Source organism: Hyla sarda, chromosome 1, assembly GCF_029499605.1.
Source record: "Hyla sarda isolate aHylSar1 chromosome 1, aHylSar1.hap1, whole genome shotgun sequence".
Taxonomy (NCBI): Eukaryota; Metazoa; Chordata; class Amphibia; order Anura; family Hylidae; genus Hyla; species Hyla sarda.
In genome coordinates, this window is record NC_079189.1 from 132,470,750 (window position 1) to 132,486,926 (window position 16,177).

A 16,177-nucleotide genomic window follows, 5' to 3' on the forward strand; every position below is an offset into this window, starting at 1 on the left:
GTGAAAAGCAGAAACATAAAATAACACCAAAATAGCACATTTTTGATTTCATCATATTTCTGATTTTTTTTCTTTTTTTTTTAAATGGTACAGTTAAATACTACTGCTCACAGGGCAATAAATGTAACAATGGCAATACTTATTTTACTATCATTCAGAATCTGAATTATGGATGCAATGGCCAAAAAGACCATGTTAGGGTTTTTTTTTCCAATCTTTGAGAAAAATTTACATCATCACACATACTACCTGTAGCCACATACAATCATGCCCAAAAGACAAGGTGTTAAAATACATTTTCCATGAACCTCCCATCTTGGCCTTCAGACAACCACCAAATTTAATACAAAGCTATGTAACAGAAACAACACACACAGATAATGGGACCAAAGCATACAACAAAACCTTGCTGATGACAACTCTGCACAGATTAGACCATAAAGAAAATAACTGTTAACCCTCAGTTTGAAACCATTTTACCCAAATAGGTCACTACCTAAATGACCTTAAAATCTGAGAGGCAATTTTCAAAACACACAAGAAGCAAAAATTTGAAGCAAAAATTATATATTTTTTTTAATGATTACAAAAAGAGATGGCTAATCTGTGCAGGTTTGTCTCTGTCCTGTGTCTCAGCACTCTTGCTACTCTAGTGTGCCCCACTGAAGGTTTTGTGACGACATTGTCTACATTTTTCATGTGACACTGCATACAATCATTGGCATCAGTGGTCAAGTTCCATACATGCAGAAGTAGAAATAAGCAAACTTTTCAAAAGTTTGGTTTGACCGAGTTGTTGAACTCCGGGAAAAGGTTTAGTTCATATCAAACTAGTTTGGTCCAAAGCTGAACTTTCCCAATAGTCCTAAACTCACAGTCTTAAGAGACATTACACCATCATTTTTATTAGAACATTGGGAAAAAAATAGTGCAAACTACCGCCAACAGTCTTTTTATTCCATTACTGCTCACTCAATATTCCATATTGCACATTTTAAAGGTCACTATATATTGCATCAAAGAGCCGAAGTGCTAGAGAGTGCAGAAAACATTTGTACAATATTTACAACTGCTATACTTAGCAGGATTTATGCAAATAACACAAATGAGGAAAATATGTTTTTGCAAATAACACAAAGGGGGAAGATTGTTTGCAAGGCATTGTAGGCTACCCTGAGGTCATGTGATTCTTCCTCTTTATCCTTTTTGCCATGTGGCCAACGCTATTTAGATTCATTCAGCTGAAACAAATTGCCTGAGGTTTGATTCGCCCTGAAGCAAATGTTTAGCAAAGTTCAGATCAAGCTCAGGTTTAAAGGGATACTCCACCCCTAGACATCTTATCCCTTATCCAAAGGATAGGGGATAAGATGTCTGATCACGGGGGTCCCACCACTGGGGACCCCCGCATTCTACAATGCGGCACCCACCTGTAACAGCTTCCAGAACCGCTGGAGGCCCTCAGGCTAATACCATCCCGACCACGGGGACGTAAGATCGTGATGTCATGACTCCACCCCATCTGATGTCACACCCGCCCCTCAATGCAAGTCTATGGGAGGGGGCGTGAAAGTGATCAGACATCTCATCCCCTATGCTTTGGATAGGGGATAAGATGTCTAGGGGTGGAGTACCCCTTTAAGGTGTTCAGTTTACTTATCTCTATGATAAAATAACCAGTGATTTGTCTATGGTCTCTTTATACCCAGGACTGTATCTATAATGTCTTTTTCTGTAAGGAAAGAACATATCTTTTCTGTAAGAGCAGTGAAACAATGGCTTTTACTTCACGGGGTATTTTTGCCTTCCTTTGGATCAACATTGTAAGATGATAGCTGATCTGGATGCACATACAGTATATGTCTTTTTTAGCCTTACAAACTATGTTACTACAGTATATTACTAAAACTAGTTATTAAGGCAGCATGGACAAATCGGCCGATACTTGTTTAAAGAATTGTCAACATAGTTTTTCAGCCAAAACCATAAAAGAAAGGATAGCACGCATGAACAAAAGTTGAAACAAAAGTTGAAAAAGCTTTGTAAAAAGTGTGCTAAGGATTTCCAATACTATGCTATGTAGATATATTGCATTTTGCTCTTAGGCAAACATTCGACTTTATGCAACAAAGCACATACTGCAGTAGTTGACCTAGTTGAAGAATCATCTCTCCTGACCTGTCTGTTTTAGTAAATAATTGTATTGCACATGATATAACAGTCCTGGATCATCTATTTGTAGAACTCTGATTTGAGCCTTATCTCTGTTATTGCTCCTGGAAATTCATGAATAAATTGACAAGTGGGTACCAAAAGGGCAGGTCCCCATTCAGTCCTCTGCTGTCAGCATTTATTGAACAGTTTCAGAATAACTTAGAATCAACAACATAATGCTGGTTTCTAAGAAAAGATGTTTCATAATTGTTATATTTGGTACTTACAAAAATGGGAGTGCTGAGAGATCCTTTTCAAGTATTGTATCTCTACACTAGATTGCTTGTAAGCTATGTGTATGTATGTAACAAGAAGGACATGTGTTACGCCGAGCGCTCCGGGTCCCCGCTCCTCCCCGGAGCGCTCGCAGCATCCTCTCATTCGCAGCGCCCCGGTCAGACCTGCTGACCGAGTGCGCTGCAATATCACTCCCAGCAGGGATGCGATTCGCGATGCGGGAGGCGCCCGCTCGCGATGCGCATCCCGGCTCCCGTACCTGACCCGTTCCCCGTCTGTCTTGTCCCGGCGTGCGGCCCCGCTCCTTAGGGCGCGCGCGCGCCGGGTCTCTGCAATTTAAAGGGCCACTGCGCCACTGATTGGCGCAGCAGGCTTAATCAGTATGTTCACCTGTGCACTCCCTACTTATACCTCACTTCCCCTGCACTCCCTCGCCGGATCTTGTTGCCATTGTGCCAGTGAAAGCGTTTCCTTGTATGTTCCTAGCCTGTGTTCCAGACCTCCTGCTGTTGCCCCTGACTACGATCCTTGCTGCCTGCCCTGACCTTCTGCTACGTCCGACCTTGCTCTTGTCTACTCCCTTGTACCGCGCTTATCTTCAGCAGTCAGAGAGGTTGAGCTGTTGCTGGTGGATACGACCTGGTTGCTACCGCCGCTGCAAGACCATCCGGCTTTGCGGTGGGCTCTGGTGAATACCAGTAGCAACTTAGAACCGGTCCACCAACACGGTCCACGTCAATCCCTCTCTGGCACAGAGGATCCACCTCCTGCCAGCCGAATCGTGACAGTAGATCCGGCCATGGATCCCGCTGAAGTCCCACTGCCAGTTGTCGCCGACCTCACCACGGTGGTCGCCCAGCAGTCGCAACAGATAGCGCAACAAGGCAACCAGCTGTCTCAACTGACCGTGATGCTACAGCAGCTATTACCACAGCTTCAGCAACAATCTCCTCCGCCAGCTCCTGCACCTCCTCCGCAGCGAGTGGCCGCTTCCGGCCTACGATTATCCTTGCCGGATAAATTTGATGGGGACTCTAAGTTTGGCCGTGGCTTTCTTTCGCAATGTTCCCTGCACTTGGAGATGATGTCGGACCAGTTTCCTACTGAAAGGTCTAAGGTGGCTTTCGTAGTCAGCCTTCTGTCTGGGAAAGCTCTGTCATGGGCCACACCGCTCTGGGACCGCAATGACCCTGTCACTGCCTCTGTACACTCCTTCACGGAGATTCGAAGTGTCTTTGAGGAACCTGCCCGAGCCTCTTCTGCTGAGACTGCCCTGCTGAACCTGGTCCAGGGTAATTCTTCTGTTGGCGAGTACACCATCCAATTCCGTACTCTTGCCTCCGAATTATCCTGGAATAATGAGGCCCTCTGCGCGACCTTTAAAAAAGGCCTATCCAACAACATTAAAGATGTGCTGGCCGCACGAGAAATTCCTGTTAACCTGCATGAACTTATTCATCTCGCCACCCGCATTGACATGCGTTTTTCCGAAAGGCGTCAGGAGCTCCGCCAGGATATGGACTTTGTTTGCACGAGGCGGTTTCTCTCCCTGGCTCCTCCCTCCTCTGGTCCTCTGCAATCCGTTCCTGTGCCTCCCGCCGTGGAGGCTATGCAAGTTGACCGGTCTCGCTTGACACCTCAAGAGAGGACACAACGCCACATGGAGAATCTTTGCCTGTACTGTGCCGGTACCGAACACTTCTTGAGGAATTGTCCTATCCATCCTCCCCGCCTGGAAAGACGTATGCTGACTCCGCACAAAGGTGAAAAAGTTCTTGATGTGAACTCTGCTTCTCCACGCCTTACTGTGCGGGTGCGGATATCTTCTTCTACCTTCTCCTTCTCTGCTATGGCCTTCTTGGATTCCGGATCTGCAGGAAATTTTATTTTTGGCCTCTCTCATCAACACGTTCAACACCCCTCTACATCAATTCTATGAACAATGAAAGATTGGACTGTACCGTGCGTTACCGCACGGAACCTCTCCTAATGTACATCGGACCCCATCACGAAAAAATTGAATTTTTGGTCCTCTACAACTGCACTTCAGAAATTCTTCTTGGATTACCGTGGCTTCAACGCCATTCCCCAACTCTTGATTGGTCCACAGGAGAGATCAAGAACTGGGGTATTTCTTGTCACAGGGACTGTCTTAAACCGGTTTCCAGTACTCCCTGTCGTGACCCTGTGGTTCCCCCGGTATCCGGTCTTCCTAAGGCTTATATGGACTATGCTGATGTTTTTTGCAAAAAGCAAGCAGAGACTTTACCTCCTCACAGGCCTTATGATTGTCCTATTGACCTCCTCCCGGGTACTACTCCACCCCGGGGCAGAATCTATCCTCTGTCTGCTCCAGACACTCTAGCCATGTCGGAGTACATCCAGGAGAATTTAAAAAAGGGGTTTATCCGCAAGTCCTCCTCTCCTGCCGGAGCTGGATTTTTTTTTGTGTCCAAAAAAGATGGTTCCCTACGCCCTTGCATCGATTACCGCGGACTTAATAAAATCACGGTAAAAAAACGCTACCCCTTACCTGTTATCTCGGAACTCTTTGATCGCCTACAAGACGCCCACATCTTTACCAAGACTTAAGAGGTGCTTATAATCTCATCCGCATCAGGGAGGGGGACGAATGGAAGACTGCATTTAACACCAGAGATGGACACTTTAAGTATCTGGTCATGCCCTTTGGCCTGTGCAACGCCCCTGCCGTCTTCCAAGACTTTGTTAATGAAATTTTTTGTGATCTCCTATATTCCTGTGTTGTGGTTTATCTGGACGATATTCTGATTTTTTTTGCCAACTTAGAAGAACACCGCCAGCATGTCCGCATGGTTCTTCAGAGACTTCGGGACATTCAACTTTATGCCAAAATGGAGAAATGTCTCTTTGAATGTCAATCTCTTCCTTTCCTAGGATACTTGGTCTCTGGCCAGGGACTACAAATGGACCCAGATAAACTTTCTGCCATCTTAGATTGGCCACGCCCCTCCGGACTCCGTGCTATCCAAAGTTTTTTGGGGTTCGCCAATTATTACAGACAATTCATTCCACACTTCTCCACTATTGTGGCCCCTATCGTGGCTTTAACCAAGAAAAATGTCAATCCTAAGTCCTGGTCTCCCCAAGCGGAAGACGCATTTAAACATCTCAAGTCTGCCTTTTCTTCTGCTCCCGTGCTCTCCAGACCTGACCCATCTAAACCCTTTCTATTGGAGGTAGATGCCTCCTCTGTGGGAGCTGGAGCTGTCCTTCTACAAAAAAAATTCTTCCGGGCATGCTGTTACTTGTGTTTTTTTTTCTAGGACCTTCTCTCCGGCGGAGAGAAACTACTCCATTGGTGATCGAGAACTACTGGCCATTAAATTGGCGCTTGAGGAATGGAGGCACCTGCTGGAGGGATCAAAATTTCCAGTTATCATATACACTGATCACAAGAATCTCTCCTATCTCCAGTCTGCCCAACGACTGAACCCTCGCCAGGCTAGGTGGTCGTTGTTCTTTGCCCGTTTTAACTTTGAAATCCATTTTCGCCCTGCTGACAAGAACATTAGGGCCGATGCCCTCTCTCGTTCTTCTGATGCCTCTGAAGTAGAGATCTCTCCGCAACATATCATTCCTCCGGACTGTCTGATTTCCACTTCTCCAGCTTCCATCAGGCAAACTCCTCCAGGGAAGACCTTCGTTTCTCCACGCCAGCGTCTCGGGATTCTCAAATGGGGACACTCCTCCCACCTCGCAGGCCATGCGGGCATAAAAAAATCCTTGCAACTCATCTCTCGATTTTATTGGTGGCCGACTCTGGAGACTGATGTTGTTGATTTCGTGCGGGCCTGTACTGTCTGTGCCCGGGATAAGACTCCTCGCCAGAAGCCTGCTGGTCTCCTTCATCCCCTGCCTGTTCCTGAACAGCCTTGGTCACAGATTGGTATGGACTTTATTACGGACTTGCCCTCATCCCGTGGCAACACAGTTGTTTGGGTGGTCGTTGATCGATTTTCCAAGATGGCACATTTTATTCCTCTTCCTGGTCTTCCTTCAGCGCCTCAGTTGGCAAAGCAATTTTTTGTACACATTTTTCGCCTTCACGGTTTGCCCACGCATATCGTCTCGAATAGAGGCGTCCAATTCGTGTCTAAATTCTGGAGGGCCCTCTGTAAACAGCTCAAGATCAAATTAAACTTCTCTTCTTCTTATCATCCCCAATCCAATGGGCAAGTAGAAATAATTAATCAGGTCCTGGGTGACTATTTACGCCATTTTGTTTCCTCCCGCCAGGATGACTGGGCAGATCTTCTACCATGGGCCGAATTCTCATACAACTTCAGAGTCTCCGAATCTTCTGCTAAATCCCCATTTTTCGTGGTGTACGGCCGTCACCCTCTTCCTCCCCTCCCTACTCCCTTGCCCTCTGGTTTGCCCGCTGTGGATGAAGTGACTCGTGATCTTTCCACCATATGGAAAGAAACCCAAAATTCTCTTTTACAGGCTTCATCCCGGATGAAAAGATTTGCTGATAAAAAAAAAGAACTCCCCCCATTTTTGCTCCCAGAGACAAGGTATGGCTCTCCGCTAAATATGTCCGCTTTCGTGTCCCCAGTTACAAACTGGGACCACGCTATCTTGGTCCTTTCAAAATCTTGTGCCAGATTAACCCTGTCTCTTACAAACTCTTTCTTCCTCCTTCTCTCCGTATTCCCAATGCCTTCCATGTCTCTCTCCTTAAACCACTCATCCTTAACCGCTTCTCTCCCAAAGTTGTTTCTCCCACTCCTGTTTCCGGTTCATTTGACGTCTTCTCTGTGAAGGAGATTCTGGCCTCCAAGACTGTCAGAGGTAAAAAAAAATTTTTGGGTGGATTGGGAAAACTGTGGCCCAGAGGAGAGATCCTGGGAACCTGAGGACAACATTCTAGACAAAAGTCTTATCCTCAGGTTCTCAGGCTCCAAGAAGAGGGGGAGACCCAAGGGGGGGGTACTATTACGCCGAGCGCTCCGGGTCCCCGCTCCTCCCCGGAGCGCTCGCAGCATCCTCTCATTTGCAGCGCCCCGGTCAGACCTGCTGACCGGGTGCGCTGCAATATCACTCCCAGCCGGGATGCGATTCGCGATGCGGGAGGCGCCCGCTCGCGATGCGCATCCCGGCTCCCGTACCTGACCCGTTTCCCGTCTGTCTTGTCCCGGCGCGCGCGGCCCCGCTCCTTAGGGCGCACGCGCGCCCGGTCTCTGCAATTTAAAGGGCCACTGCGCCACTGATTGGCGCAGCAGGCTTAATCAGTAGGGGTGTGAATCGCCAAGAATTTGGCGATTCGATTCGAATCGCGATACCAATGTGGCGATTCGATATATGCCGATATATCGCGATACCGTCTAGGTGAGGATACATCGCAATATATCGCCCACCTGGGAGCATTCATAGATCCCAATAGACGCCGCTGTCAGCTTTGACAGCGGCGATCTAGTACTCCGGTGCTCACTTTTCTCATGTCATCCCGTCCGGGCTGCAAAATAAAATAAAACGCACTTTATCTTACCTGCCAACGAGCCCGCGGAGCTCCGGTACAGGTGTTCGGTCCCCGGGCTGTATTCTTCTTACTTCCTGTTAGTCCGGCACGTCACATGGAGCTTCAGCCTATCACCAGCGGAGGCGGGACATCGCTGCGGCCAGTGATAGGCTGAAGCTCCATGTGACGTGCCGGACTAACAGGAAGTAAGAAGAATACAGCCCGGGGACCCAACACCTGTACCGGAGCTCCGGGGGCTCGTTGGCAGGTAAGAGAAAGTGCGTTTTATTAAAAATTCCACATCCCTAAAAGAATCGATTCAAAAATATTTTGAATCGATTCTGTATCGGCAAATGAAAAATCGCGATTATCGCGAGAATCGATTTTTTCTTACATCCCTATTAATCAGTATGTTCACCTGTGCACTCCCTACTTATACCTCACTTCCCCTGCACTCCCTCGCCGGATCTTGTTGCCATTGTGCCAGTGAAAGCGTTTCCTTGTATGTTCCTAGCCTGTGTTCCAGACCTCCTGCTGTTGCCCCTGACTACGATCCTTGCTGCCTGCCCTGACCTTCTGCTACGTCCGACCTTGCTCTTGTCTACTCCCTTGTACCGCGCTTATCTTCAGCAGTCAGAGAGGTTGAGCCGTTGCTGGTGGATACGACCTGGTTGCTACCGCCGCTGCAAGACCATCCCGCTTTGCGGTGGGCTCTGGTGAATACCAGTAGCAACTTAGAACCGGTCCACCAACACGGTCCACATCAATCCCTCTCTGGCACAGAGGATCCACCTCCTGCCAGCCGAATCGTGACAACATGTTTACTCATTTATATGTTATTAGTCTGGTCTATGGTCTACAGAGCATCATTTAATAATGACAGATTTTTTGTGGTAGACTAGAGGATCAATGAACAAGCTTGTGATATTATCTTTTCAGAAAACTAGGATCATATTTTTAGAAGAGCAAAACGAGACATGAAAATTAAAAAAAGATATTACCACCACCAGGGCGAGTTTACTGAAGATAAATTTATACAATTCTCACTGAACTTAAAGTGTACCTGTCGTTTACAAAAAACTTTTGATATAATGTAGGTAAACCCATTACAGTTATGGCCGTAAATGTTGGCACCCCTAAAGTTTTCCAAGAAAAGGAAGTTTTTCTCACAGAAAAGGATTGCAGTAACACATGTTTTGCTATACACACGTTTATTAAATTAACATTATATTTTAATAGTTAGGACATTTACGCATGCGGCAATACCACATATGTTTATATTTTTTTTGTTTATATAATTTTATTTTAAAAATGGGAAAATTAATATTTATTAACTTTTTTGTTAAGCTTTATTCAATATATTTTAGTCCCCATGGGAAACTATTACTTGTAATCTTCAAATTTCATATAATGAACAATACGGCTCCAAAGGAGAACATTGATCAGTGTTATTGGTGCTCGAATGCTACAGCCTGCAATGGCTGACTGCAGCATAGGAGCACTGATCTGACAGCAGGGAAGCAGGTAAGAGACTTCCCTCCCTCCTTACAGCTGATTTGAACATCGCAATTTCCCCGTGATAGTCCGATAAATTTCCCCGATCAGCTACACCGAGCTGCCCGCAGTAGATTTTGGCAGTATATTGCGACATCTAAAGAGTTAATGTGGACATTAGCCTGATCGGCGATGTCTGGCATAAGTCATAGGTCCTGGCAGATGATAGCAGCCGGGACCAAGCGGGTATGAAATGAGCTTAGCTCCACAGCATGCTTCATACCCCTGCCATGCCGCTGCACCGTTTAAAAATTGTATTTTACATGAAGGGTTAATGGGCATCAAGTGTAATTTAACATGAATAGGGAATTAGGACTAATACTGATAACATGTTCTTGAGACTGGTTTTAGAAAGAGGACCACTTTGAAGAAATATGACACCATGGTCACCTATACTTACCTACAGGTACATGGTAATAGTGTGGTTTACACTGATCACAATTGTGTTTTAATTTTTTACCTGCAATGCACCATTAATGACATGTGAAGGAAAATAATAATATGCAGATGAGTATATTTTATGTATTGGGGGTTTTCCCTAGTCCCTAATTACACTGCTATGCCCACCTGGCAGGACCAGTAGGAATGCCCTTAATAAATATACAGGACCTTCCTCAGCAGTGACATACTTAAAGGGTACTCCCCTGGAAAAAAAAATGTTTTTAAATCACCTGGTACCAGAAAGTTAAACAGATTTGTGAATTATGGAAGAATAAATGTATGAAAAAATACTCAAACCTCAAGGTCAGTTCCAGATTTCACTGGTACATGATAAATGTCATTAATTATTTTGGAGACCATACTTCAATATTATATAAAATAGTTTTATTAAAATAATAATAAAATATTAATCATACAGTCATGGCCGAAAAAGTGGGCACCCTTAAATTTTTCAAGAAAATGAAGTCTTTCTCACAGAAAAGGATTGCAGTAACACATGTTTTGCTATACTGTTACGCCGAGCGCTCCGGGTCCCCGCTACTCCCCGGAGCGCTCACAGCGTTCTCCTGTTCGCAGCGCCCTGGTCAGACCCACTGACCAGGTGCGCTGCGATAATGTCCCTAGCCAGGATGCGATTCGCGATGCGGGACGCGCCCGCTCGCGGTGCGCATCCTGACCCGCTTACCAGACTCGCTCCCCGTCTGTGCTGTCCCGCTCCCTAGGGCACGCGCGCCAGTTCTTTGCGATTTAAAGGGCCGGTGCGCCACTGATTGGCGCATGGTTTTTAATTAGTGTGTTCACCTATGCACTTCCCTATATTACCTCACTTCCCCTGCACTTCCTTGTCGGATCTTGTTGCCATTGAGCCAGTGAAAGCGTTCCTTGTGTATCCCTAGCCAGTGTTCCAGACCTCTTGCCGTTGCCCCTGACTACGGTCCTTGCTGCCTGCCCTGACCTTCTGCTATTTCCGACCTTGCTCTTGTCTAATCCCTTGTACCGCGCCTATCTCAGCAGTCCGAGAGGTTGAGCCGTTGCCGGTGGATACGACCTGGTTGCTACCGCCGCTGCAATACCATCCCGCTTTGCGGAGGGCTCTGGTGAAAACCAGTAGCAACTTAGAACCGGTCCACCAACACGGTCCACGCCAATCCCTCTCTGACACAGAGGATCCACCTCCAGCCTGCCGAATCCTGACATATACACATGTTCATTCCCTTTGTGCGAATTGGAACTAAACCAAAAAAGGAAGGAAAAAAAAAAGCAAATTGGACATAATGGCACACCAAACTCACCTGGGGCAAGTAACAGGGGTGGGCAATATAAAAATCACACATAAAAGCAGATAAAAAGGAGAGAAGATCCCTTAGTCTTTGCATTATGTGTCTGTGTGTGCCACTCTAAGCATGGACAACAGAAAGAGAACTGTCTGAGGACTAGAGTACCAAAATTGTGGAAAAATTTCAATAATCTCAAGATTACAAGTCCATCTCCAGAGATCTAGATTTGCCATTTGTCCACAGTGCGCAACCTTTTCAAGATGTTTGCAAACCATGGCACTGTAGCTAATCTCCCTGGGCGTGGACATAAGAGAAAAATTGATGAAAGGTGTCAATTTGGATGGTGGATAAGCAGCCCCAAACAAATTCCAAAGATATTCAAGCTATCCTGCAGGCTCAGGGAGCATCAGCGTAAGAGCGAATTATCCGCCAACATTTAAATGAAATAAAATGCTATGGCAGGAGACCCAGGAGGACCCCACTGCTGACACAGAGACATAAAAAAGCAAGAATACATTTTGCCAAAATTAACTTGAGTAAGCCAAAATCCTTCTGGGAAAACTTTTGGGGACAGATGAGACCAAGATAGAGCTTTTTGGTAAAGCACATCATTCTACTGTATACCGAAAACAGAATGAGGCCTACAAAGAAAAAAACACAGTACCTACTGTGAAATATGGTGTAGGTTCAATGATGTTTTGGGGTTGTTTTGCTGCCTCTGGCACTGAGTGATTTGAATGGGTCGCCCTGTACAAGCCAGTGTCAGAAAGCTGGGTTTGTGTCCGAGATCTTGGCTCTTCCAGCAGGACAATGACCCCAAACATATGTCAAAAAGCACCCAGAAATGGATGGCAACAAAGCGCTGGATAGTTCTGCAGTGGCCAGCAATAAGTCCAATCTAAATCCCATTGAACACCTGTGGAGCGATCTTAAAATTGCTGTTGGGAAAAGGCTCCCTTCCAATAAGACCTGGAGCAGTTTGCAAAGGAAGAGTGGTCCAGCATTCCGGCTGAGAGGTGTAAGAAGCTTATTGATGGTTATAGTAAGCAACTGATTTCAGTTATTTTTTCAAAAGGGTGTGCAACCAAATGAATAGTTAAGGGTGCCAATAATTTTGTCCAGCCCATTTTTAGAGTTTGGTGTGACATTATATCCAATTTGCTTTTTTTCCTTCCTTTAGTGGTTTAGTTCCAATATACACAAAGGGAATAAACGTGTATAGCATAACATGTGTTACTGCAATTCTTCGAGAAATACTTCACACCCTTGTGGGAGGAAAACTAATAAAATACACAAAATAAAGAACAGTATTAAACATATAGATGCACTGCTATGACTATAGTTGGCATATATCACAGATCCAATTTGGAATATTAACCTATTAAGGACCCAGGGCGTACCTGTACGCCCTGACTCCACTCCCGTTCTATAACGCGGGGTCACTCGGGGCCTCTAACAACGGCGGGGACCCGTCGCTAATAGCGCACGGCACTGATCGCAGTGCCGCACGCTATTAACCCTTTAGACACGGCGTTCAAAGTTGAACACCGCGTCTGAAGTGAAAGTAAAACACTGTGTATGCAGTGTTATAGCCCCCTATGGGAGCTCTAACACTGAAAAAAAAAAAGCTAAAAAAAAAGTGAATAAAGACTCCTCCCCTAATAAAAGTTTGAATCACCCCCCTTTTCCCATTTAAAAAAAATAACAGTGTAAATAAAAATAAACATATATGGGATCGCCGCGTGCGGAAATGTCCGCATTATAAAAATATATCATTAATTAAACCGCACGGTCAATGGCGTATGCGCAAAAAAAGTGAATTTTTGATCTCTTTTTATATCATGAAAAAATTGAATTAAAAGCATTCAATAAGTCTGAGCAATACAAAAATGGTACCGCTAAAAACTTCAGATCACGCGCAAATTTTTTTCAATTTTGTCTCACAATGATTTTTTTTCCGTTTCACCATAAATTTTTGGGTAAAATGACTGACGTTAATACAAAGTAGAATTGGTGGCACAAAAAAATAATTTTTAGGTGTAAAATTGAAAGAGTTATGATTTTTTAAAGGTAAGGAGGGGGGAAAAACGAAAATACAAAAACAGAAAAAAAAAACGGGTCCTTAAGGGGTTAATGTGCCTATACTCCTCGAACGATATGTTATGCAAAGAAGTCTGCTCAGGATGATATTCAGACAGTCTTTTCCCAGAATTATAGCAGCCGCTGCAAAGCTGCATTAGCCTTATTATTACTGCCGGCAGGTATTCAAACAGACGGGGTCAGCGCACGCTGATATTGAAGCGCTTGCATGCGCTTTTACAGCTGTGGAGTCAGATGGTAAATTCCGGCAGATGCTTTCCTAGACGAGGTCAGTGCAAATTGTCACAACTTGTTAGAGGAGCGCTATCATAAGCTGTCAGAGGAGCTCTGGGATGCCCTCTTGAAGCTGGTCCAGACGGCTCAGGACCCTATAGTTACCACACGATCACTCCAGGAGTCTGCAAGCTAGGAGCTGGAAACCTCGTGGAGACAGCGTCTGACGTCAATAGTAGGCTGGGCAGGTAAATTGCTGAATATCAGGAAGCCAGGCCAGGACTGGTGAGTCACAGTTCAGACTGTAGCAGTGCTTCTTCTAAGTTATAGCTTAACTAGATGCATTTCAGGGTACTTGGAATAGATATATCATCCCTTTCTTCAGTAGTAGTGCTAGCACTACTACTGAAGAAAGATCTTTTCTGGACACAAGGATGTCCCTGTTTCCTCTTTGTGGCCCCGCATTAACTTTAAAAATGCCACCGGGAGGTAACGCAGAGCAGAGCGGAATGCAGCAGCGAGGACGCGCACATGGTAACTTACCAGCGGCACGTCATCTTCATTGCTCCAACCACCTCTCCTCCAGGACCTACTGCTATGGCCCATAGGCCATAGCAGTAGATCATGACCCCTGACCGGAGGAGCGGTGGTCAGATTACTGAAGTGGGGCAGTGCACAGACACACAGCCTCCAGCCATACACTGCATATGGCTGGAGGCTGTATGACTGTAGGGGCCACTGCCTCCCTAATGTGGGATAACTATGCTGCCAACCTAGTGTGGGGGAACTTAGCTGCCAACCTAGTGTGAGGAAACTATGCTGCCTAACTAGTGTGGGGGAACTCTGTTGTCTACCTAGTGTGGAGGAACTACACTGCCTACTGTGCGTGGGGGAACTATGCTGCCTACCTTGTGTGGGAGGGAACTATGCTGCGATCCTAGTGTGGGGGAACTCTGCTGCACACCTAATTTGAAGGAACTATGCTGCGTACTAAATGTGGGAGACTTATGCTGCGTACTTATAGGGGTACTCCACTATCTCAGCTTTTGGTACATTTTGTTCCGAACGCTGGGTAAGGGCTGCGGGGGTCGTGACGTCACAGCCACGCCCTTGTGACATCACACCACACCCCCTCAATGTAAGTCTATGGAAGGGGGCGTGTTGACCACAGCACAATACTCTGATAGTGCCCCTCCCAAGACTAGACTCTGGATCCTCCCCTGCCAGAAGGAAGGGAACAGCAATGGGGACCAGGTGAGTAGGAAAACAGCAGGGGGTATATTGCTTTTTTTCTTTTCACTGCAACCCGATGCAGTTAATAAAAAAAAATAAAAAAACATTCCTGCTAAAAAGCCCTTTTAGTAATGTAAATGGAAAAAAAGTAAAATGTAATGGTTTAGTTTTATTTGTTGAATTCAAGTGTTACTGTCCTGCAAGTTAGGTAACAGACAGTTAAAAATGCTATGAAACAAATGTAAATAATGTACTCTACTTATTACTTAGCAGGATGTGTATGATGACTCTATTTATCATTCATGATTGCAGTGAATGTCTTGCATTGCAATTAATGTGCCAAGTTGAAGAACATAATTAATGTTACGGTATTAAGATAATTACAATAACCTTGTTTTTCTACAATTATTCCTTTAGGATTTTGGAGATGACGGATCCTTATACATTACCAAGGCTACCACAACCCACATGGGGAATTACAGCTGTCATGCTGATGGCTATGATAAGCTTTATCAAACCCATATCCTCCAAGTGAATGGTAAGCAGAGAAAATGTTGTTTCAAAGATTTTTATTAAAGAATTTATAAGAAAAATTATACAAAGGGAATAGTCAATTTTTCTGATTCAAAAGAAAGGAGAAAATAAATACAGAACATCATACCTAAAAAAAGCAAGTTAAAAGATAATAAATGGTAATTTATCCAATAAGATATTATAGGAGAGAATATAAATATCCATGGTATTTCAACCGCTGTATATTAATGGTAAAGCATTAAAATTTGATAAAGATAATATGATCTCTTTAAACCTACAGAACTAACAATTTAATAATTTGCCCATAGCTTTGGTATCATTTTCTCATATAGTATATAATAATTTTTGAAAAGTATTCTAGTATTTGCAACACAGGCAGATATTGTGGTTTTACATTTTGAAGCCACATGAATTCTTGCTGCCAGATACATGTATGAAAGTGACTTTTCAGGCATCACCAAAAGCCAGATTCTGAAATATGACTTCGAGGCACTATGTACTAATAAGAAAAGACACCCAGATAAAACGTTATTGTTATTCATATATCCATAAAAATAAACAAAAACACCCCATTGTGAAAGCCAAAAGACAGCTCAGGAAAGCAATCGTGATAATCACCCTAGCTATGGGTCATTTACAATGGGATTTACAGTAGGCCCTGATGATCAAATTCAAGACATCTGCCCTGACTTCTCAGTGAAACCTTACATAGAATGCTCTGGGTGGCTTTTATTGAACCTTATTATCTTAAATTATCATAACATACTGTATTATTAAAGATTACATTGGTGATAAGACCAGCAAATATCAGGTGGGAAGTAGAATCACACAAATACTACCAATAAGCAAGATTCTTTGCAGCTTTTAGACA

The 16,177-nt window shown here is 44.6% G+C and overlaps 1 protein-coding gene across 2 annotated transcripts in view; it reads left to right on the top strand.

Annotated features, from left to right (window-relative positions):
• Positions 1 to 16,177, top strand: part of FSTL5 (follistatin like 5) — an 872,209-nt gene that overhangs the window by 635,000 nt on the left and 221,032 nt on the right. For both annotated transcript variants that reach the window (XM_056561517.1, XM_056561526.1), the window contains exon 8: positions 15,190 to 15,310. In XM_056561517.1, coding sequence (XP_056417492.1) covers positions 15,190 to 15,310 — 121 coding nt within the window. The remainder of the gene's footprint in view (positions 1 to 15,189; positions 15,311 to 16,177) is intronic.